This window comes from Amblyomma maculatum, unplaced genomic scaffold (assembly GCF_055883805.1).
Source record: "Amblyomma maculatum isolate TAMU_Amacu unplaced genomic scaffold, ASM5588380v1 scaffold_17, whole genome shotgun sequence".
NCBI classification, from domain to species: Eukaryota; Metazoa; Arthropoda; class Arachnida; order Ixodida; family Ixodidae; genus Amblyomma; species Amblyomma maculatum.
In genome coordinates, this window is record NW_028146742.1 from 317,999 (window position 1) to 343,554 (window position 25,556).

A 25,556-nucleotide genomic window follows, 5' to 3' on the forward strand; every position below is an offset into this window, starting at 1 on the left:
GGCCTCCTAACCTCACTAAGCCCTATGACATCCCATTTCATGCCCTCTAGTTCCTCTAACAGCACTGCTAAACTAGCTTCACTAGCTAGGGTTCTAGCATTAAACGTTGCCAGGGTCAGTTTCCAATGGCGGCCTGTCCAGCGGAGCCAGGCTTTCTTAGCACCCCCTGCTGCGTCACAGGTCTGACCGCCGCCGTGGTCAGTTGTTCCGCAGCCGCTGGTGACTGAGGGCCGGGGTTTTATGGAGCTTATCATAGGAGGTTGTGGCCAATTACTGCACCAGGGTGGCCAACTCCTGTTCTGGTGAGGGAGTGCGTTGCCGGAGGTGTTCACCGGCATCAGGTCGCACCCCAAACCTGTATATGCAATTCCATCGACACGCGGTTTTTTTTTTTTTTGTCATCCGGTGGAGAATTGCGCGGCACCGGGATTTGAACCCCGGTCCTCTTGCATGCGAGGCGGATGTTCTACCGCTACGCCACCGCTGCACCTTCTGTTCTTCACTTGCAGGTTTAAAGGTAAATAGCGGCGGGTGTCTCTATTGCAACCGCGTTGGCTTGACGTAGACAAGAACTAAAATACGTCTCTCACGTGCTCTGTATGATTACTATCTATGATTATATTTTGCCGGGTGGGTAGCTGCCGCTGGCTCATAACCATAATTGGTTCACAGGAAGGGAAAGCCACAGTATCTGTCACACTTGCTCTGTGGACACCTGAACCGCACCATATGGAAGAGATGAAGTTGGGAGCGAAAAAGGAAAAAGAGAAAGGGGAGCCGTAGTGGAAGGCTACGGAGTAATTTCGACCACCTGGGGATCTTCAACTTGCGCTGACATCGCACAGCACACGGACGCCACTTCGTTTCGCCTTCAGCGAAACACAGCCGGGTTCGGGTTCGAACCCGGGTTCTGCAACTGTAGACGGGCGTCTTACGACTGCACCACCCCGGCGGGGCCTGCCGCTGGCTCACGACTGGCTTAAGCTGGCTCCCGACTGGTTTATTTGAAGATATTGGATAGGTTGCAAGGTCTATGTACAACTTGTCGCGAAACTTGAAAGAAAGCGCGTGCTGCTGCCTACTGCCAGCGACATCAACTCGATGATGAGGGCACCTGCAAACTGTGAGGCAAATTACTAGCGCACAGAAAATAAGATCTGCCAGAACTCCTAAGAACTAGAAAGTAAACATGATATTCGCGCTCAGGAATGAATGCAGTTTTTGTTTCTTGCGTAAGAAAAAAAAGTGTCACATTTACATTAATATTTTAACTTGTTTCTAACGGCCTTTCTCGGCCATTTAGCATCCGCTGCGTAGTTGCCCAAAGCTCAGATATGGCTCAGACCAAGGCTTTTTTCATCCGCCGAATGGGCGCGTCATCGGCCCCGGTTCAGCGTTCACCGTTGCATGCTGCGTACTGAGTGGGTTATCTGTACCAATCAGTCAGTATTTCATTCTGCTGGTTGTAGTAGAGCTTTACAGCAAGGCGAAGACTATGTGTGCTCGATGAGAAACTGATTGCCGCTGCATGTGCGCCTTTCCGGACGACGGGACAATGCTGCGTCACAGCTCGGCGGCTCGGCTCGGCCTCTCAGGCACGTCGCAAAAGTGGTGGCTTGTTTTACGGATACACGTCTGCATGAGCGGCGTATCGCTGCATGTTTTAATTGAACGGTGAAGGCGAGATTTTATTGCCCCTAAGACGCGTGTCGCATTGCTCAAAGCCTTCCGTTCCGCTCCCTTTGCTGCGTGTTTTGCTTACTGCGTCGTATTACCGCACCAGCGTTCGCTGAACGTGCTGTTCCTATTGTAGGGATGTTCCTATTGTAAATGGGATCTTTCTCATGAACATGTTAAATGCTTAAGTTGTAAATTTGTAACCTCACATTGACTCCTCTCAGTGGCAAATGAAGTGCGAGTAAAATAATGAAATCGTGAACAGGACGAGATTTATTGGAGCGAAGCTATATCGTAGATATTTTCCCTTCTCAGACACATTAACTTCTAAATACTAGCAATCCCAATTTGAATTGCGTACCTAAATTCTCACAGGTTGGTGTTCTAGCGCTAGCGTTAGTTATTCCGTTCGTTTGTTTTTTGTTCTTTGACAGTGATATGTACTTTGTTTGTTAGCAAGATCTTTTATCCTTTTATAATCTCACCGCGTCTCGTTTGGAGACCTACGCTCAGGTCATTTTGTTATCACGAGGATTTCATGAAGACCGTGACGAATGAGCGGTGGTCGCTTTCCTACACTCAGATTTCATTGTCGTGAAGCGTCTATGTAGGTAATCGTGAATTAATAAAGCCTGGCTTCCTATGCAGCACCGCTTCACTCATTTATGCCCTTATTGAAATGCCTCAAGCCATGTAAATCTATCCATGAGCTTGCCGAATTCACTTGAAGGCCCTTGTTCACAAACGTGCCCAAAGAAATAAGCCCCAGAATGCGTTTACATGACGCGCGACGAACGACTAGGCTGACGACGGAGGCAGAACGGTGCTATGATAAGGTGGTTAAAGATGCCGTAACATTTCAGTTAGCGTAAAACTTGACAGTAGAAATCCATGTCAAGTATAGTTGGCTGAACAGTTACGATGTCCATTTTTCTGCCTTATCTGAGCATCGTTCTGCCTCCGTCGTTGTTGGCCTTGTTTTTCGTTAAGTAAAAACACAATCAAATTCCCCGCCAAAAGTACGTCACTGTGAAGTAACAAGCAACGTCACGTGTTTGGTTTGCTTCACAGTTCGCAGGGGGCGCCGGGAAACTAAAGCCTCGCTCAGAGTCGACACGCAGGCTTCTATGGGAGTTACGCTATTATTTGTTCTTCTACCATGTAGGTTATCTATAGGACTTAAGCGCTAACTGCATGAACAGACAATTTATAAGTGGCGTGATGGTATCGCGCGGTGGGATGAGGGTAGCCAAAGCATTGCCGCTGGTCATTGTCGCACGGTTTGTGCGTTTTTTAGAAAATTTATCAGTTTGTGAGCCAGCCACCAGCAGAGGTAGGTCCCCGCCGCTTGCGGCGGGGGCTTGCCTCCCACCGAATGTTTATCTGTTGTGGGCCGCCGTTGCACCCGCCAGCCACCGCTTCGGTGCTGGACGACGGCTATTGTTGAGGCGCGCGTCTTTCCGCCCCGCCGGGGTGGTGCAGGGGTAAGACGCCCGACTACTGTGCCGGAGTACCGAGTTCGAACCCGACCATGGCGGCTGCGATTCGATGGAGGCGAAACGAAGAGGCGTCCGTGTGCTGTGCGATGTCAGCGCACGTTAAAGATCCCCAGGTGGTCGAAATTACTCCGTAGCCCTCCACTACGGCTCCTCTTTCTCTCTTTCCATTTCACTCCCAGCTTCCTCCCTTCCCTTACGGCGCGGTTGCGGTGTCCACAGAAAACGTGAGACAGTTACTGCGCCTTTCCTTTCCTATAAATGAATCAGTTTAAATCGTCTTTGTCTCCCACTCCCTTTTCTTTCTTCTCTATTTTCGCTTCTGTCTGCATGAAATCCCGGCCTCGGCGGCTGCGTTTCGATGGAGGCGAAACGAAGTGGCGTCCGTGTGCTGTGCGATGTCAGCGCACGTTAAAGATCCCCAGGTGGTCGAAATTACTCCGTAGCCCTCCACTACGGCCCCCCTTTCTCTCTATCCACCTTCATTCCCACCTTCATCCCTTCCCTTACGGCGCGGTTCAGGTGTCCACAGAGCAAGTGTGACAGATACTGCGCCTTTCCCTTCCTATTCCCACCTTCATCCCTTCCCTTACGGCGCGGTTCAGGTGTCCACAGAGCAAGTGTGACAGATACTGCGCCTTTCCCTTCCTATGAACCAACCAACATGCGCTGACATCGCGCAGTACACGAAGTGGCGTCCGTGTGGTGTGCGATATCAGCGCACGTTAAAGATCCCCAGGTGGTCGAAATTACTCCGTAGCCCTCCACTACGGCTCCTCTTCCTCTCTTTCCACTTTAACTGCCACCTTCCTCCCTTCCCTCACGGCGTGGTTCAGGTGTCCACTGAAAACAAGTGAGACTGTTACAGCGCCTTCCCCTTCCAGTGAACCAATTATTATTATTATTAAAGAAATTAGAATAGAAAATGCGCAAGACATTCGCATGACGTTCTCCAGAAGAGAAGTCATTTTCGGTCAGTAAACCACGCCTTTCCCTTCCTATAAATCAATCAGCTGGCAGCGGAGGTGGCTCAGTTACAGAGCCACTAGCAGGCCCGTGCATTTTCTTTTCTTTCTTCCTACAGCCACAACAACAGCCACCAGCAGAAGGTTTTAAGGCAGGTCTACTTCTGTTCCGGATTAGGCCCGTGCATGGGGTCGTCCTCTTCTTCTCATCAATGCGTACGCATGAGCGTATCACAATAGTTCAGGTAAAGCTGGGTAGAGTAATAAAGGACAAGGAAAACGATTGTGGCCAGATACAGGTAATTATCGAGAGGAACGGGATCGAGAAAGTAACTCCTTGCAAGTCTGCGTCGAAGTGTACTTTTGCTCAATGATGCACTGAGTCCTACAGAAATGCGATTCATGACCTGAATTTTCATTAGTGTTTTATTCGGACTTATGCTGTACAGCCATAGTAAGGAATACTAGAGTAACTATGCTCCCATTAACAAAGTAATGAGGCAGATCTAACATTGCAGCATTAAAAACGCGTCGGTCGTTGCCGAGTCCCGTCGCTTCGTGCGGCGTGTACCAGCGGCAACGACAGTCGATGGCGTGAGTGTCGCGCTGCGCATCGATAAGGGTTAGCGCCTCATGCGGTTAGCGCTTCATGATGAAGATTTTCTTTCAATTCTATGGCAGCACCAGGGATTGAACCTAGTACCTCCCGAATGTGAGGCGGCTACTCTAAAGAAAGCCTTGCTGCAGGTGGTGAATAGATGGCTGATTACTTGTAAGCTGCCCATACGCGAGTATGGGCAATGTGTAACTGTTATATACTCTCGTTTTTCACACGGCCACCACTTCGGCGGGCTTGTAACAAATAGTCTGAGTATATAACAGTTGAATTTTAGCGGTACTCACCTATGGGATTGAAAAGTGGTGGCTAACGACGCGTGTTCTACTTAAACGTAATGATGATGATGGTTGTCTTCTGTCTCCTCGGCCGCGTGGTGTTGAGGCTTCTACTCATGCGCGTGCCAAAGCGCAGTAAGCAGTTCATATTACCAACGAGGAAGGGCCTGTAGATGGTACCAGAAGTATGAGATTGGCAATCCTGTTTCATAAACTTTCTCTTTTGTGCCACAAGCTCACAGGTGTCCTGAGAACGTCCTATGCTACTTTGCATCTGTTCAGCAGCTCCACACTGTAAGATTGCTGGCCAGTTTTCGGAAACAGTTCTAATATCAAACACAAATAAGAGAATACTGGTCCATAATAAAGATGGACTTCTTCTGTTGTAGTCTAAGTTCAAATAAAATAAAATTTTGTTCGAACATTATTGTAAGAATGTACTAAATATGCATCCGAAGAGATCAATCATAACTCTTATACACTTCACCAACAATAAATACATTTTTGCAATTGCATAAATACAGACATCAGCTGTGCAGTGAAAAAAATTATTTCGATTTCATCAATGGTCGTTTTAATAACGTAATAATATAAACAATGGTTTTCAATACGAATGTTTTAAAATAAACTCAATAACAAAAGTTATTAAACCATTTCATTTTTCATGGTGCATTGCACACAATACATGTGCAAAGTTCAAATAACATATCTTGTGAAGAAAAAATGTGAGAGTACTGGAATCTGCCGAAATGGAAGGTATCAGAGTTTTGAAAACAAAAAGAATAAAAGAATACGACATATCTACATATGTCGTATAGAATTGTCAAGGAGGGCTCAAATCGCCCACATTTGTAGCTCGTGCTCTACTCAGTCATCTCTTTCCTTCCTCTCGTGAATCATCTCACGCAAGGAGCAGAATTTTCTGATGGGCTGTCAGTCACCTGTCAAGCGAACGTTTATCTTTCCCACGTAGTTAAAACCCGTAAACCATGAGCTGGAACCTAGGTAGTAGGTGAGCCTTCGAGGTAGTCTGCAGATTCTTTCATTCGCGCGGTTATGCTCCAGTGTATGCCACCTATGTGGTCTAAATGTCATGCGTCCCTCTTATGAATGTTTTGTTGTTAAATGCAAACAAAAATAGGCATACATGCTGGGATATAAGTGTGGTTATCAGCTTAAGAACTAAGAAACGAAAGGCAAGAACGCTGAACAGTTAAATATTTTATGGTTTGTGGAAACTGGAACTTCTTATTTTCGGTCTGCCAAAATGCACGAGGAGTTTGATATTTGGCTATATTTGGAGTACTTTTAGGTAAAAGCATAGCTTTTTCCAGCGGGTCAAACAAGTGTTCATGAATTTATGGAAGAAAATTTACCAGCAAAATTTAACCTTGGGACATAATTTGTTCCAGTCATCCAGAAATGAACTTGTTTCTTAATAAATAAAGTTGCAAATATTGATTTTCAAAGTAAAAAAATTTCAAAGTGGCCTCCTATTTTAAGTGACCACAGCTCTTTCGCTCAAGAAGTACTTTCGTTTGGGTTAGTTGCCTCATATCTGAAGTTGATTAGCAGGACGGCGCGAAAGGAAACGAGGACAAAATAGGGACACAACAACAACAGAGGCACAAACTTTCAACTGAGGTTTTCTCGTGCAAACCATTGAACTTTTATGAAGCACCCAAGCAGTATCACAAAGACCTAAAACATAGTCATCCACATGCAGCATTCAGTTAACTGGGGCTACGGGTCACAGGCCAGAACGAAATATTTTGTCACAGTACAGCATCCAGTTAAACAAAACGAAATTCATCACAGTAGAGCCCCCCAGCCTTAGAAATTTGGAAAGAGGCCTATGATTATCCGAGTGCAAAAAAACAAATAACAATCAGGAGCTCGAATTCAACCTCACGCCACAGATGCGCTCGTGCCGAAGACAAACACGGTGCGAGATTTCTTTCTCTTCACCCGCATTAACGAAAACAGGTCACACTGCCAACAGAAAGACCAACATAAACTCCGAAACAAGGTGCTCATAAAATCTTAAACAGGTGACAATTGAATTTGGAAGCAAAATGACCAACAGAAACTCTGAAAAGATGCACATGAAAGTTTAAAATCAAAGAGAATCTTCTCAGCATCTACCTAAAACTATATAAAAGCTTCAAAAGCTGTTAACAAGCGATAACGCTTATCAAGAATTAGGAAAAAAAGCCTATTATATAATCTACAGGAATTCTTCAAGAAAAGGCGCCTGAACTTCGCCGATTGATATGGACCGGCATCTACCTCAAACACTTCCTACTTGATGAAATAAGCCTCTGCTACTTGTCGTTCGACTTTATCTCTATCGGACATCACAAAATTTGTCTTGTCTAGTATCGGACGACATCCTCGGCAGGCTTAGCACTTGTCTCATATAAACTTCGATGTTGATTGCGCGCATTTCGCAAGAGTTCACTTGCACGCTCATTGAAAGAACAACCGGTTTATCCTATGAAGACCAATTCACAGCTCAAAAGAATCTGGGACACAACTCGTGACTTACATTTCGTGAAGTTCTGATGTTTACTAACAGACCCCTGTCGTCTCTCCGGCTTATTCATGGAGCAAAGGTTAGAAAGTTTAGAGGGTGCAGAAAACAATCCTTGAAACTGAAATTTACTTACATCTTTTTTGATGCAATGGCATACATTATGGGTGTAAGGGATGACGGCACAGACTTCCTTCTTAAATAAGAATTTTTCTCAAGATGAAATCACCTCACCATCTGAAGCAACATTTCAGAAACAGCAAAAATCAGCGGGGCGAGTAGCCTGCTTCTTTGAGCTTCTGAACTTGGGCCCCAAAACTCACAGACATCATGTGATGTCATGATTTTCCTAAAGCGCTCTGAAGGGAATTGACGAGCTTCGAGCGGAAACTGTCAAAATGTAGCAATCCTGTCTTAGATTTTGGATTGCACGCCCTTCAAATACGATTATTCTTAAACACAAGCCTTAAGTCTAAAAACTGCAGCTTATTATTAGTTGGTACTTCTTATGTAAAAGTGAAGCCCTGGCTGTGAATGGAGAAATGGATAGCGCCCTAGTTACGCCCTCAGCTAAACTAGACTGTGACGCCCTCTTCAGTATAATCAAAAAGTGATCAATGTACTAAAAACGGAAACATCATTGGGGTCATTGAGGTGACTTCTGATTTGATTTCCAACAGCTCACAAAAAAATTTCTCAAAGAACTGGTGCGAAAAACGACCCGATACCAACACCTCTTTTTTGAACAAAAAAGCCACCTTGAAGAAAAATGGCGGTCTAGCAATTTCGTTTGAAGGTGGTGGCTCGGGTACTTTATAAAAATTAAAGGGTTTTAAAATTTTACAGAAATGTTTCATTTCAAATTCGTGCTTGCCAGAAGTAGTGTAGATATATATAAAGGCACAAAATTAGTGCGTATTAGGCTCTTATCGGGAAGTGGACTGTTTAGCTACGAGACTGGAAGCGCGGCCAAACTTCGCCTCCGATTGCCGCCTGTCGTATAATGCCTGACCGTTGGATTATTCATTGCCTTTGTTTACATCGTGAAAGCCCTATAAGAATTTTCAGCGCCTTATGTTTGTTGTCATTCATACATAATAGAAATTAAAGCGGTGGATCTATACCGACTCCATGCATTCGGTTGCAGACGCCGGGAATTTGTACTACCAAGTAGAAGCCTAGGGGGCGCTTTTTAACACTTTTCGTGGCGCCCCGGGGCAGTGCAAGACGCCTATACCTCCCAGTGGCCACAAATTACAGACATTAACGTCTAATTTCTATTTGTAGCGGGCGGGGCGCGCAAAAAGGAACTTGAAGGGGGAGGTCGTATAGCGTAAAGGTCCAAAAAAAACGACGCGCTGAAGGGAGGGTAGGTAGGATGCATATATTCATTCCACACCTTCCATACTAGCAAAGTAATGCAGAAATAGAGTAAATGCATGCGTTCTAGAGTATCTGGTGGTTAGTATTTATTGCAAGTAATCACATGCCACCATGCTATACTTAACCAAATTACGTGATTAAACATTTACACTAACCTTCCTGGAAACACGGTCGACTTCGAAACGCACTTGCGTCTCCCCACTGCCCATGAAGGTAACAAGTTCAACAACACCAACCACAGCGGCTTTCGCCAACTGTAGTGGCCAGCACAACCAGCAGAAGAGATCGTTCATGGAATTGGAGCAGCATGCAGACAAATCTCTCGTCTCACGAAGGGGCGGAGATTCAGCAGTAATGAGGCGAACAGCGTACAAACGCCACAAAGAACAATCGCGACATTGACCGATTAGCCAACACGCAGAGAATTCACAGCGCTAGGCTACACAGTAGTGATGCAGAGCTATTGGAAAATTGGCTATCGATAGTATCTATAGTTTCTTTTTCAACCAAGCGATAGTGTAAAAAACTATCGATAGTACTACTATCAATACATTATTGATAGTGCAGTCGATAGTACTATCCATTGCACGCTATCGATAGTGATGTCAATAATTATGCAGTTTTTGGCCAGCGATATTTCCAAAACATTTGCTATAACCTACTATCAGCAGCACTCATTTCTTGTAATTTATGATCACGTTTAGGCTAATTAAATAAATATAATTTTGAAATGAAAGTTCCGGATTATGTTCATCAATAAATTCATACTCAAAAGTATCCTGTTCAACCCAACCAACAAGTTCGGTGCTTGATGTTTTTATTCTTGAATCACAAAATGGAAATATCAATTGGAAGCAGCGCAGTTCCGCACACTTGCTACGGCTTCTTTTCCCCTATGAATGAACAGTGCAACAGTTGTCGTTTATCAGGCAAGCATTCTGGTCAAGGAACACAAGCATGTCAACTTTCTTGCCCTTCAGCCTGCTCCTCCTTTCTGAAATTATTTGTCCAGCCGCTGAGAATACGCGTTCAGCCGGTACCGACGTTGCTGGTACGCACAAGCACTCTCTAGCCACTTCAGAGAGCTGTGTTGTGGAGCATTACCAAAACCTCAAGAATTCCCAGTTCCCTAGAAGGCTCCAAGAATTAAAAACGAAAAAAATAGCTTCTCAAACATCAGTACTGAGTGTACCAAAATTTTCCTATCAACATGTCTTTTTTTCTTACTTCACCCCAGTGGAAGTAGTGTGCGTTAGGGTGCCGCCAGCCTCATCCAGCGAAAAAATTACTCTAACTGCATTCTGAATATCGATTACTAATTTTAGCGGAATCTCGTAATTTTGAACCGCGCCAGAACAACACAAACTAATATGTCGACTAATAAACAAGAATCGGTTTTTAACAATGCTGCTCTTACGAGGTTCGAAGAGTTGGCACTTATTAGACTACCGAAATCGACATATTCTGCGTCCAGAAATTGAACGCTCTATATAAGCTTACCTGGCACAAGGGGCAGTTGCTACTGTTTTGAAAGCAGCAGCTATGCTACAGAGAGCACGGATCTCGGCAATAACAGCTTCTCATAATTGGCAAGTATACCCGTTGAATTGTTAATTTCAACTAATTTCGGCTCCATTGGTCGGCAAAATACGTGTGCTCACTCAGGCTCACTCAGAAAACATTTGGGCCATCTGCGGGCTCACTGTCGCTCTTAAACTCACAAGGCCCGGACTCACACTAATGAACGCAAACTCATGCAAGCTGGCGACTCACTCGGGCTAACTCAGACTCATGAACGCAAACTCACGCAAGCTGGCTACTTATTCGACCTCGCTCAGACTCATGAACTCAAACTCACGCATGATGACGACTCACTCGGGCTCACTCACTCATTTCAACTTACGACGCTTTTGACCTCACTCATCTCGACTCACTCATTTTTTACTCGCGACTCATCTGCACTCACTCACTTGGACTCATGAGTAATCTGAACTCAGACTCATCTGGACTCACTTATTTCAACTCACGACCCATTTGAGATAACTCATTTCGACTCATCGGAATTCAATAATCATGGACTCACTCATTTCCACTCTTGACAAGCAAAGAGTGACAGTCCTAAAGCTTTATCAGGTAGGCGGAAGGCTGTACAGAGAAAAACGCGGGGAATAAAAAAAAATGTGTACCATTACATGATTAGACTGTTTTCTTCAGTAATGAACTAGTTGAAAGGTAACAGGAAAAAGAAAAATTATGGTATGCATTATCTCATTTAAACTGATTATAGTACGAAAACACAGTTTTTTAGCTATAGTACGGGCAAAATTTTGGAAATGGCTATGGCCCATTTTGTAGTTGCCGTCTTGCCGGGCACAGTAAATAATGGCTGGATACCAATTGTATCTAGCCATTATCGTGCCCAACGAAGAGTCGGACATGACTGAACGACTGAACTGAACTGAACCAATTGTAAAAATGAAACTTCGAAGGTGGCCTGGGCCGAATTCTTGAAATAGTCAAGCCCAACTTTATAGGTAACCATAGTGTCGAGGATGGTCAATGCAATTAGGAACTGTTCGCTTTTGATGCAAATTGGCCAAAATCTAATTTCGAGGGTTGCTAATGCGTGTGTTACCCGAACCAATTTTTGGAGGTCACCATCGTGTTCGCCGTAATTGAATTATGTCATTTTGGTCCGAAATCGGCCGAGGTCAATTTACTGGGGTGAATGGACCAAACTTCACCGTGGGCCTGGTAAACATTTGGAGGTCACCATGTTTTTCGCAATAGTCATAATAAATTTGGCAGAGTTTCGCCCAAATCAGTCGCGCTCAAATTTTAGCGGTGGGCGGGCAAGTTTTGGACCAAATCGAACGAAGCAGATTTTCAACTATACCGAAATTCGTTTAAATTACCCGCGTAAGTAGCCACGTATTTATGACCTCCTCAAACAGCCTACTCAATTAGAGCAATTGCACAAAGAAAGAAATATCGGATAAGATTCTTGGTCTGTGGAGGTGAGCCTATAACTTCTTTCGAAATAAGAATGTTAAAAAATGTGGTTACACAAGCCTGATATTGTTACATATATGACCTGCGCGTTGCTGGATGTTGAAGAAGAGGACGATTAACAGTAGTGCCGCGAAAGGAAGACGAAGCTGAAGAAACCGTTGAGACTTGCCTGAACACTTGCTCTACTGTGCTGTGGACGCTTGACTTCACCTGCTGTGGTTTCTGTGCTAGCCTTCTGCCCCGTATCACCTTGGTGGAGGTGACCAAAGGTCCCCGTGCTCACAGACTACCCGTTGCGCTGCCAAAACCTGGATTTGCACAGTGGCCGTCATCTACCTGGGCTTTCAACGACGTCAACAACTACCACTATGACATCCGAGGCAGCCCTTACCACCGCGGCAACTTCGGCTCAGCCAGTCGGGCTCACAAAAATCCGCCACCCTCCCAGATTTAATGGCGAAGACAAGACAGATGTGGAAGATTGGCTGGATGATTACGAGCGTTGCACCAAGAACAACCACTGGGACGCGACCATTATGCTGGCCAGCATCATTTTCTATTTGGCGGGAACCGCTCGCGCGTGGTTCCAAAATCACGAACAAGAGCTGGTGACGTGGGCAATCTGTCAGCAAAAGCTTGAGGACCTGTTCGGGAAGCCCATTGGTCGAGCTGTCGCAGCAAAAACAGAACTTTCATCTCGCATCCAATCCTCCACGGAGTCCTACCTTGCGTATATTCAAGACGTGCTTGCGTTGTGTCGCAAGGTCAACTGCTCAATGACGGAAAATGACAAGGTAGGCCATATCCTCAAGGGCATTGCGGATGATGCGTTCAACATCCTTATCTGCATGAATTGCTCCACCGTCGACTCAGTGCTTCAAGTCTGTCGAAAATTCGAGCAGGATAAACAACGACGCCTCGTACATCGCTTTGAGCGCCTTCCAAACACCGCAGCTACATCATCCTGCGATGATCTGGCCCCTTTGCAACAACCTTCCCATCCCACGAACATGACTCGTATCGTCCGGAGAGAACTCGAGGCCTTAGCTCCTACACCACTCATGTCTCCACTACCCGACACCGTGGCCATGATACAGGCTGTAGTTCGCCAAGAACTTGCAAACGTCGGCCTGTCCTCCAGCCCCGTGTCGCCCACGCCACCATCCCACTCTGTTCCTTTAGTGGCTGCTGCTACTGCCAGCCCACCTTCCCCACGTCGCTACCTTAGTCGCAATCCTGCAGAGTGGCGCACCTCAGACGACAGGCCAATTTGCTTCATTTGCTGTCGCGCCGGTCACACATCGCGTTATTGCCGTAGCCGTACCTTCTTCGCTCCTCGCTCCTATTACAACGCCGACCGCCGATACTACGAAGGACCTCGACGCTTCCCTGTCCAACCAGAGGAGCTCCGACCAGCCTACGATGGACCAGGACATTATCTTTCTCAACAAGATGAAACTCGAAACGAAACCGTTCCCCCTGCCCGTCGCACCAGCCGATCTCCATTCCCACTGGCTCGTCGATCCCGTTCACCGGTATCTCGCCGCAGCTCTTCCCCATCACACGCCGGTACCTACTCGGGAAACTAGCGAGTGCAGCGCCCTGGAGTGACGCTGCATTCCCGACCCGGACTGTCAACTCGGAACTGACCCCCGCACCTAGACGAAACCTCGTTGATATTCTTGTGGACGGAGTCTCCGTTTCGGCCCTTATTGATACTGGAGCCCACATTTCTGTTCTCAGCTCCTCGCTCCGTCGACGCATCAACAAAGTCCTCACACCTGCTTCCTAATCTACCGTTCGTGTTGCTGATGGCAACACAAGTACTGTCATTGGTATGTGTACTGCGAGAGTTACCATTGCCGACCGCCACATCCCTGTGCTATTTACAGTCCTCACCAGTTGCCCTCATGAAGTTATATTAGGACTCGACTTTTTAACAGAACACTCCGCTCTCATTGACTGTTATTCTGGACTGATTCATCTAGACCTGCCGCTCTGCCCTGACAACAAAGCTCCTCAAACTTCAACGCTCCGTCTTCGCTCCGCTACATTTAGTCGCCTACCACCAGAAGCCGCAGTGTATGTGCTGATGTCGCCTTTTCCCTCCGTTCCGGATGGCGACTACGTTGTTTGCCCCATAACTGACGTGACACTTGAGCTTAGCATCGCTCTACGTCACAATATAGTGCATATAGCGAATAACAGCACTTGTATTCCAGTCCTAAACTTCAGCTCTTTTGTGCAAGTTCTTCCTGAGGGCATTTCTCTCGCCGAACTGACCCCATTGTCGGAGTTTATTGTGGCTGCTCTTTTACGTGACCCTATTGTCGCAGTGCCGACGCGACCTGCACCGTTCCCACCTCAGGAGGTCCGTATATCCGGCATGGTTGCTCCTGACTTGCGCCCTGATCGTGCTAAAGCACTTACCACCCTACTGAAATCGTACAGAGACATTTTTGATTTTGGTGACCGACCCTTGGGTCAAACGTCCCTCGTTACACATCGAATCGATACCGGACACGCCAGCCCAATTCACAGACGACCTTACCGAGTCGCAATTTCTGAACGTCGCCTCATAGAAGATAAAGTCGACAAGACGTTGGCAAGGAAAATTATAGAGCCTTCCAGCAGTCCCTGGGCATCACCTGTCGTGCTTGTTAAAAAGAAGGACAATACCTGGAGGTTCTGCGTTGATTACCGACATCTCAACAAAATTACAAAGAAGGACGTTTACCCGCTCCCCAGGATAGATGATGCCCTTGACTGCTTGCACGGTGCCAGCTATTTTTCTTCGATTGATCGCCGTTCTGGTTATTGGCAGATCACTGTTGACGAACGGGATCGAGAGAAGACCGCTTTCGTCACACTTGATGGCCTGTACCAATTCAAGGTGATGCCATTTGGTCTGTGTAATGCACCCGCAACATTCGAGCGCATGATAGATTCTCTTTTGCGCGGTTTCAAATGGACGACGTGTTTATGCTATCTCGATGACGTTGTTGTCTTTTCCTCGACCTTCGAGAGCCATCTCCATCGCCTTGAGGCCATTCTTGGAGTCTTCCGAAGAGCTGGCTTTCAGCTTAACTCGAAGAAATGTAGCTTCGGCCGACGTGAACTCAAGGTGCTCGGTCACGTGGTCGACGCCCGTGGCATTCAACCCGATCCAGACAAAACACGTGCGGTAAGTGCATTTCCTACACCCCGTTGTACCAGTGACGTACGTAGTTTTCTTGGGCATTGCTCCTATTTTCGGCGGTTTGTACCCAACTTCGCGGAGACGGCTCGTCCACTCACCAATCTATTGAAGAACGACACTTCATTTTGCTGGGACCAAGAACAATCCCAAACCTTTTCTGAGCTCATTGCAGTCCTCACCAACCCGCCCGTCCTGGCACACTTCAATCCATCGGCACCAACGGAGGTACGCACCGACGCCAGTGGTCACGGTATTGGTGCCATACTCGCCCAACAGCAGATGGGTCGCACTCGCGTAATTGCTTATGCCAGTCGCCTCCTTTCTGCGGCTGAGAGGAATTACTCGATCACAGAACGTGAGTGCTTAGCCCTCGTGTGGGCCATCACAAAGTTTCGCCCTTACTTGTTTGGCCGCCCGTTCTCCGTCATCACCGACCACCACGCCTTATGTTGGCTTTCTACGCTGAAGGACCCTACTGGTCGCCTGGGGCGTTGGGCCCACCGCCTTCAGGAATACACTTTTTCTGTCGTCCACAAGTCCGGCCGATTGCACGCTGACGCCGACTGCCTCTCCCGCAACCCGGTAGATCCACCACCCACCAGCGAGTGTGACGATGACACATGTGTATTGGCCATCTCTGACCTTTTAAACATTCGCCATGAACAGCGCTTAGACCCCAAGCTTTGCAGTATTATCAATCGCCTCAGCACTAATCACCTTGATGCAACCCTTGCTTTGTTCGTGCTCCACAACGGCACCTTATACCGGCGGAATATACGACCAGATAGCGCCCAGCTTCTGCTCGTAGTCCCCGAACACCTGCACGCCACCGTTCTACAGCAACTGCACGACGTGCCCACTGCGGGTCATCTTGGTCCATCTCGCACGTACGACAGCGTCCGCCGCCGTTTCTTTTGGCCGGGCCTCTATCGCTCTGTTCGTCGTTACGTGGCTTCTTGTGACCGGTGTCAGTGACGGAAGAAGCCATCGGTGGTGCCTGCTGGATACCTGCAGCCGATCGACATTCCAGTAGACCCGTTTTCCCGAGTTGGCCTTGATCTCCTCGGGCCTTTCCCACTCTCTTCGTCGGGGAATAAATGGATTGCGGTGGCCACGGATTATACTACGCGCTACGCTGTCACCCGAGCGATACCTACCAGCTGTGCAACTGACATGGCTGCGTTTCTTCGCCACGACGTCGTCCTGCTCCATGGTGCTCCACGCCAGCTGCTCACTGACCGTGGCCGTTGCTTTCTTGCTCGGGTAGTCGACGAAATTCTCCGGTTCTGCTCCATTAAGCACTATTTCACCACCGCTTACCATCCACAAACGAACGGCCTCATCGAATGCCTCAACCGCACACTCACGGACATGTTGTCAATGTATGTATCGGATGATCACCGTGACTGGGATGTTACTTTGCCATTTGTAACGTTCGCATATAATTCCTCCCGACACGACACAATGGGCTACTCCCCCTTCTATCTCCTATACGGCCGCGACCCTCCCCTTCCGTTTGACAGCGTACTGCCTCCCACCGTAAATGCCAGCTCCTATGTTCGTGACGCCATATCTCGAGCTGACGCCGCCCGAGTTATTGTTCGCCGGCGACTAGCTTCCTCCCAAAATTCCCAGAAACGCCGCCATGATTCTCGTCACCGCGACGTCCACTACTCTCCGGGTTCTCTCGTCTTGCTCTGGACTCCCCCTCGTAGAGTTGGGCTGTGTGAGAAGCTCATGCCACGCTACGCAGGACCCTACCGTGTCTTACGGCCAGTCACTCCTGTGACATTTGAGATCACCCCTGTGCATCCGCCGCAACAGTCCGCTATGCCACGTACCGAGATCGTTCATGTCGCCCGAATGAAGCCGTACTACACCTGCAGTAGTTCGACATAATGCTCACCGAGACTGTGCTTTTCGTGGGGGGGTAATGTTACATATATGACCTGCGCGTTGCTGGATGTTGAAGAAGAGGACGATTAACAGTAGTGCCGCGAAAGGAAGACGAAGCTGAAGAAACCGTTGAGACTTGCCTGAACACTTGCTCTACTGTGCTGTGGACGCTTGCCCTTCACCTGCTGTGGTTTCTGTGCTACCCTTCTGCCCCGTATCAATATTATTAGTTATGCAGGACTAGCTTCGCTCGTTAGCATCGCTGTGCACCAATGAGCATCTAACCCGCGAAATAATTTTCGAGTTATTCTGAAATAATTAAATGGCAAAGGAAAAACTATATAGCCACCGCAATAAAACACGCCAACGAGGACAAATGTTCGATTAACCTGCAATAATCGGCATAGCCGAAATAACTGCGTTACAAAAATAACGAAATTGCTCTACATCACCAGCTCACCAAGAAGCTTATTCGTTATTAGACTTACACAGGCAATTCAATTCCGCTAGGATATAATTAGCGACTTGTGCCCGTTACTCACTCGATCCCTTCAGATCATGATTCTTCAACCTCTGAGCAAGAATTATTTGATTTTATAGGAACTTTCTTAACCGGACTCAGCACGACTCAGATCATAATCTGGATGCGAGTCCGGACTCACTCTCGACTCAGTTCCTGATCTGAATGTGAGTCCGGGCTTATTCAAACTTAGATCATAATTTGAGTGTGAGTTCGAACTCACGGCTCAGATCACTATCTGACTGTGAGTCCGGATTCCCTCACAGCTCAAATCATGATCTTAATTTGAGTCCGGACCCACTCAAGACTCAAAACATGATCTGAGTGTGAGTCCGGGCTCACTCACGACTCAGATCGGGATCTGAGTGTGAGCCTGAGTAAGCCGGAGTGGGTTGACTTATGAGTGAGTCCGCCGACCTATGCAAGCCATACGGCGGGTCTCGGGTCGTTGCTGCCCGCACAACTAGAAAATTTCCGGCACTTAACACCATCCAGCAACTCTACCTAGGGTACAGATGTGGTGAAAAAAAGGCTAACAAAATGACATCACATGCGCGGCGAAAATTGCACCAGCTGGCTGGCGCGGCTGACGCTGCACCATGCTGTCCGATCAGGATTGGCAATTTTGTTATCGGCGAAGTCGTCACCACGGCGCCGAGCGTTGTTGCCGGCCGCTCCGGAAACACGTCACTAGTGCTAATGTTTTTTTCAGCTCGACTGCACATCTGCAGATCTCGATGATGCGTAGACTGCGATAATGCAGAGTCCTGTCATTTGTATCACCACCGTCGTACCATGCACTCAGGGAAGAAAGTTTTGCTGCAATGAGTTCGCACGGTTGATTTTATTCTACCTATAGATGTACAAACATTACTACCGGTAGTACTATCGATAGCGCTAGTGATAGACTATCGAAATTACTATCCATAGAACCATCGATAGTACTATCAATAGTAATATCGATAGTTGTTTTTTACAATCGATAGTTTCAGAGTGACCCAACTATCGATAGTGTCGATATTACTATCGATAGTTCTGCCTAGAAGCTACACAGGCGGCCGACGCAGACGTCGGTTCAAATTTAAAACGAGCGGACTAGTAACGGTTTCAGCGGTTCGCACCTCTCGCTTTCGGCCCCGTGTGTAGGAAGTTGTGGCGAATTAGACGGGACGGAAGTGCCGCTTATTGTCCGCGGCCTAACATTCGAGCGAATTAAGAAACGTCTCCTTCTTCGCGCGTGGTGAGACCGTGGCCTTGTACGCATCGGCTTCGCCCTCCTTCGTATCGCCCGGTAGCGGCGGTGACTCGACTGGCCGGAAGATACTCGTCTTCTCCCGAGTTTTGGTCGCGCCTAACAAATGAGGACGCGTGGCCCGGCGGGAGGAAGAGAGAACGCTTACATGACCGAAGTTGGGTATATTTGCGCGGCAGCCATGGCGCGTCGTAACAGACGGACGCGGGGCGCGCTATTTTTGAGGTCGCGTCGTTTGAACGGGCCGCAGTTGTTTAAGCTAGTATTGCGGCGAGTTCGCAAGTGCTACTGCTCGGCTCCCGGGGTTCATCCACTTCTGGAAAGCCCACAGTTCTGCGAGGGAGCGTGGCAAGTCTTACATGGCGGCCACATCGTGACTCTCTAGGCATCGGTCTGCAACCGTGTCCGGTGAAGAATTTCGAGTTTGTTTATTTCGCTCTATCGTGTATTATTCAGTATTGTAAAGCCTCTGTGCTACTGAATGCCTCTTTAGATTCATGCTTAGCGTTGCCTTTCCGTGAACCTCTTGTCTGTGCATTTTAAGTGTTCGCGTGGATCTATGTATCGTCTCTTGCTGTGTATAAAGTTTGTTTTTGTTTGTTGCTTCTGACCCTTACTTTGGTTTAAACAGGCGAAAGCTGGCCACCAAACAGCCACCCCCATCTGTTACTGCAAGGTAGTTGAATTCCGGCTGGGCTTGCCACGCAAGTTGAGGCAATCTCCTTTGCCACCGGAAATGCTACCCCCCTCGCTCTAAAGGTGTCTAGAAGAGTGCGCACCAATAGTGGCGCCTCGTTAATTACGAAAACCATTATGAGGGCGACACTCACTGAGCTGCAATACCTTCCAGGCTATGGCAGTTCTTGGTATAAACTTCGCTTGGATCCCGAAATTTTTTATGCGCTGGAACGAGGCCCGGGAAGCGTTTACACACTTTGTTGGAATGGTTTCACTGCAGCTCTGGAGATGTTTCTTTGAGGGTGATGCTTACTTTCTTGAGCATAGAATTCTCCGAACGAGTTCTATAAAATGAGCAATCTAAGACATAATGCCTCCCTCTGTGCTCAGCTTTTGATGGGCTGTCAGGATAGTGCTGGCAGAACGCATATACGGCTCTTTGCGGCCTCGGCCTCTCTCGTGAGCAAATTTTGTTATCAGTGAATACGTTGAACAAGGAGCCCGTGTACTGTGTGAGGCATACTATGCTCCCTAGCTACAATATAAAATATACGCATTGTAACTAAGTTCTTATTTTACGTATTGTAGTTTACTAGTTATAATACTCTTTGCTTCAGAACATCAAACTGAACGTATTCATGATGGCGCTTTTGCAGAGCTCAGTGCCGATCAGAAAATCCTCTGCAGATGTTCCTGCAGATGACAGTACCGATCAGGAATGACACTACAGGTGCAGCTGAAAGACAGCTCCAGAGCACAGTGCCGATCAGGAAAAACACTGCAGGTGTAGCTGAAGGACAGGAAAAGAGTAACAGCACGGGGTTCGCTTTGTCTTGGGAACGTGAGTTTCGCACGTTGGAAGTGCGATACTCACGAAAGCCCAACTACCGTGTGAAAGGAGTGCAGAGGCATGGGTTATCCCCGTTTCATCTGTCCACTGCTTAGTACTTTTTGTTTGGAGTATAACAGAGCATCAAAGATGGGACTGGATCTTGACACCGCGCAAAACGAATTTCAGCTGTTTATATTGTCCTACCGTGCTGCTCGTCGCAGCAGAAGTTTCTGAATACTAATATTTAAGAAACACGTCGTCGACTTTTCTTCAAAGTGAAGGTATTTTACGCCTTTTCTGTGTGTTATAAGCAAGCCGCAGAAGCGTTGCATGAATTCGTCGCCATTGAAGCAACTACAGTGCGAATAGGCTGAGTGAACATTTAGGTACCTCCAGGAGTGGAGCCTAGCTGTAATCTGCGTTTAAAAAAAACACATACTACAACATACTACAAAAAGCAGCTATTTGCACGTAGTTCTCAGTTTTAAGGGATCTTTAGAGCGAAGCTACAAGCACAATCAATAGATTACGTTTTTCCGTATACATAAGATTACGAATAGCCTAGTTTAGACAACATGCAGACCAAAAAAAGTTTTGTTGATACAAAACTCTTTTTTTTTTCGTGTCTTTCGAACGCGGCTTGTTTTTGGCAAATGTTGATCCCCGAATTGGCAATGGCTGATCAGCCACGTGGTATCTGCTAACCGACATTGACTTCGTTGCAATGCTTATATGAAATCTGTAGGCGATGGCCACTGGGAGTTCCCTTTTAGCGAGTCAAAAATTGGCTGCCTATTTTTTTTGAAGCCTTAAGCATAGAATACAAGCTTAGTGACAATCATAGAAGTCTGTTACTTCGACCTTCAGTTTTAGGCAGACGCTCTAATCTATGAAGGCATGTTTTATTACAAAAGAATATATTTAGAAGTGCAACGTTCGTGTCTTATAAGAGTGGTATGAATTTAGCTTTCAAATGCTCATGCACAAGGAAAGCGGCATGTCTACTGCATTCTTCCGCAACTGGGCGTCGCGATCGGCGTGGTGATTCCTTCCTGTTACATTGCTGATTAATGACCGATTTCCATTGCTCTTCCGGCTGCATGATAAAAAAACTGAGTAGCGCAATGCGAATCGACCGTAGACCTTGTGGAGTGACAGATGCTTCGAAAAAAAGCCGAAGTATTTGGCTTTCCAGCTGATCCTTGAAAAGCAGTGCGTCCGTCGCCTGTTGAAAAAAATTATTTCCAGTTGTTTTAAACATTTGGCCAAGCCAAACTGATTCGCGTAATTCAGCTCCTATACTTGCTAAAAGCCGCCGCCGTCCGTTTCACGTCATCCACAATCCCGCGCAATATTGCGGCGCCTTCCGAGGCTCCTATCCCTTTTGTGTACCGTAATATAGGCATATAGCTCGTGCACTTTTTTAGAGAATGATTTAAAGCATAACTACAGTTTTATATTAGACTGTCCAGACCACAAATGTCTCGACAAATTACTGTTTGCGTATAACCGGCCCTCATTACTGAAAACATGTTTTCTCAAAAGCACCTCTACCTTTCCTTAGGCAATACAACAGCGCTCGAAGAAGCGCAAGTGATGCAATTTTCTCTCAGAATAGTCGCGGGGCTGATAAAACTATGCATTTTATCATTGCTTTCTGTGATCTGAATCTGCACTTCTTAAAAGTACCAATACTTCATATTATATATATTTTTGGATCGAAAAGCAGCCTCGGTGATAACTTGTACTGAATAACAGGGGAAATATGCTGTCCGCACTCAGAGTCGAGAGATGGTGGCTCGTTCAGAATACATCCGCTCAGAGGCACGTAGAAGCCTCTTCCTCGTTGTGCAGTCTGCTATTCGCTAGGCCTACATGAAGTGGAAAAGTCTGTTGCGCTGGCATCGACCGAAATATTTGCCAAAGCTTAGACAGCCGAAATGTAGCTGCCTTTTCTTTATGTAATAATATTATGGTACATAAAAAAGCCACTGTTCAGGCAGTTGTCTCGTAGTTATCTTTATGGTCGTTCTCCGATCTTCTCATCGAAGATCGGTCCAATATGACCTGATCAGTTTTATCACCTTCGCGGGCTAGTAGACATCACATCATGGCGATATGCGATCGCTGGTCATCCTAGCGTCGTCGCTGGTAAAACGCGACATATTAAACTGTCTATCAGCCAGGGATGCTGCCGCCCACATGAGGATCCGTCCTAACGGTATCTATATTTATACTGATGAAATCTTGCTGTCACGTAACTGTATGCTGAAGCAAACGTATATTACGTTAATATATTTTTCACAGTAAAGAGATATTTAGGGGCTCCCACATGAATTAGGGTACTCTTCTTGCTCAAGAAAGAAAATGTGACATCTTCTTTAACGCGCTATCCTGAAATGCACATGATAAAATAGCAATGCTTTTGTGACGGTTATCGAGTACTTTAGTATGGTGGTTGCAGCCCACAGAAAGATCCCCCTGATCCAGATGTTCATCGCTTTTTCCAGAATACGTATCTATGGTTTTCATATTTCCTTTTTAGTGTTTCTTAGCCGTAAAATACTTTGTCTTCTTCAGTGTGAGGCGCAGAAGACCAGGAAATTTTGTTTGGAAGGGGAACGCTAACAAATAATTGAGTCTGAATATAATAAAATTGTGAATGCCATTTGCGAAAACAAGTTTGTGTTCTGCAATTTCGTGATACTTTCCTTCCAGGTATTCAATACAAGTTTGCGACTTTGGCTCTACCAGAAGACCCAATCGAACATTTTCTCTGAAGACACTATAAAGGAAGCGACATTTGAGGAAAAGTGCATATTCAACAAAAAAATAAATATCTCAAATACAGAGTACCACTTCTGGAGAAAGTTAACTTTCAACGGCTATTGGTGCGTAACTGCTACTTATCGCTTTCGTGACCCAAGAACTGATGCCCACAATTTCAGCGCGATGAAACGATTCAGTGTGTTTTCTGCGAATGATACCACCAGTCGGCTCTCTGTCACCACTATTTCTTCATTCGATGCCGAAATGTCGCTAATCTTGACGTATAGTTAAGGAACCATTTGTCAGGGAACTCGCACTTACTGATTTGTGACTTCAAATATTGCTCATATTTTCTTCACTAAATTTGCACGTTTTCCATTCGGAAAAAATCACTCATTCTCTAATTCTATTCAATAAAAAGTTATACACTGAACGCTCAATTTGAATATACTGCAAAAAGGTCCAGTAATATTTTTCATAGGCGGCTATTGCCACGAAGTATCACAAAACGTTGCGCATGCTGAATGAGGCGAGTTCGCAATATTGTGATAGGATTTATCTTTCTCCACTCTAGCACCTGCTACCTTTGCCAGATGGCGCTTCGCTCTGCCACTACTTACGAAGGCTTAAATATGGTAAACCTTGAGCTGAGCACTAAATGTTGAAGCATATGAAGCTTCCTCGGTAAGGGTATCTTAAGACACCAGTAATTGCTCTGTCTGAATCTCTGCAATTTGGACCCTTGTTTATGTGCACATATTTCGCTGCCAGTTTATAACTAATTGCTTAATTTATGCCTCCATTATTTTACATGAACACATAGGTATGGTTCTAACCCAACTCAATCTCCTATCGAAATAATGCTGAAACATCGCGCACAAGGTGTGGTGTCGTAACTTCAAACCCGTCAGCAAAGAAGAGGTCAATCATGCCATTGGAACTACCCGCTGTCAGAGGCATGCTGGTATCCTTCGTTTCCAGCAGCAGCTATAAAGAAATGTCGAGATATCTATGAATAGAGTCCCCAGCGCTTTCGCATTGTTGTATCTTATTCCACTCACTAACCTGGAAGGAATTGAAACATAATAGCATTGCAATAAGCCTGGAAACCTTTTCTAGCCGGTTTAGTAAGAACTAACAGAATAATGATAAAAGAATTTATGAAAACAGGCGCCGAATAACGTAAAGGGGAACTTAAACGTATGCTCGCTTTCACTAGTTTCTCCCGTGAGCTATCATTGTTTGGTAAATATTTATTGTTTTTGGATACATTGACGACCGCATTACTGGATCACGACCCGATATAGGCACCATCAAAAAGCCAGCCAACATGGGGTCTGTGAATTGAGGAAAGGATGAAGGGGACAAATGAGGTTGAAGAAAGGGGAGCTGCATAGCGTAAAGCTAAGGATATGAGAAAGAAGCTGCGGCATGCGTGGACGTTCATTCTCTTTACCATCTGGGTTGATTTCGAAAGACACATGGACGATGAAACGAAAATAACCAAATATTATTTATAGAGAAAAGGCGCTGAAACGGTTGCTTTCCACTATATTCAACCCTCTCCAGAAACCGCCTTAGTTTTTATGAGAGGATCTTTCACAACTTGTTTTAGTACAAATTTTTATACACTTATCTATCTCTTAAAACTGACTTGGTTGGTAAAAAAGCGGAGAAAAATCCCCTGCTGACTGATATTTCTGTTACTACTCGATCAATGTCAGGAGTGTTTAGGTTTTGTGATGAAATCGTCAAGTCACGCGACATAACTGGGCATTGATTGATCTTCAAGAGGTGTGATGTCATGAAGCCATGCCACACGGGCAAATTTGTATCTATGATGCTCGCTTGACATATCTGATAGGAACGAATCCAGAATCAGCGCCTCCTTTGGAATTATAGCCCGAAGTAGCGGGGCTAGATCCGCAATATACATTGCAGATATGTAACATCTATAGTGGAACTGGTGTGGCCATCTTGTAAAGGCGAAGAGACTAATGTGTGCTGGCGTTCAAATAAGCCGCCGCCTGCAATGCATTCCACCCGTATCGAATCGGCTACGCACTTGAGTCCCCCCACTGATAGAATGCCCGGCAACAATGCCCACTCAAACTGATAGCCTACCGGACCTACTGTCTCCCCGTTTGTGATGCATTCGCATATATTCCAAGATCCTTCCTTGGCGACACATTTGAAGATGTTCAAGATTGGCTTAGTCGCTCTATGATCGCGTCGCCGCCTACGATTGGAACGACCAACGTGTGTTGGGGAATCTATTTTGTTTTTGAGAACCCCGCCAAGACCTCAGTCGATGATCATGAGTCGAATTTCAAGACCCGGGTGATTTTTGTTGTCAGCTTCTATGTGCCTTTGGAAGCCCCGAGCGGAAAGAATGGGCTGAGCAGGCTCCGCAGGATCGAATTCAGAGGCACAATGAAAGAGTTGTGATG

At 46.3% G+C, this 25,556-nt stretch overlaps 1 protein-coding gene across 1 annotated transcript in view; it reads left to right on the forward strand.

Moving 5' to 3' along the window:
- LOC146171878 (uncharacterized) overlaps positions 1–25,556 on the forward strand; it is a 141,328-nt gene that overhangs the window by 13,123 nt on the left and 102,649 nt on the right. Inside the window, exon 2 of the mRNA XM_084586267.1 lies at positions 23,056–23,228. Coding sequence (XP_084442393.1) covers positions 23,056–23,228 — 173 coding nt within the window. The remainder of the gene's footprint in view (positions 1–23,055; positions 23,229–25,556) is intronic.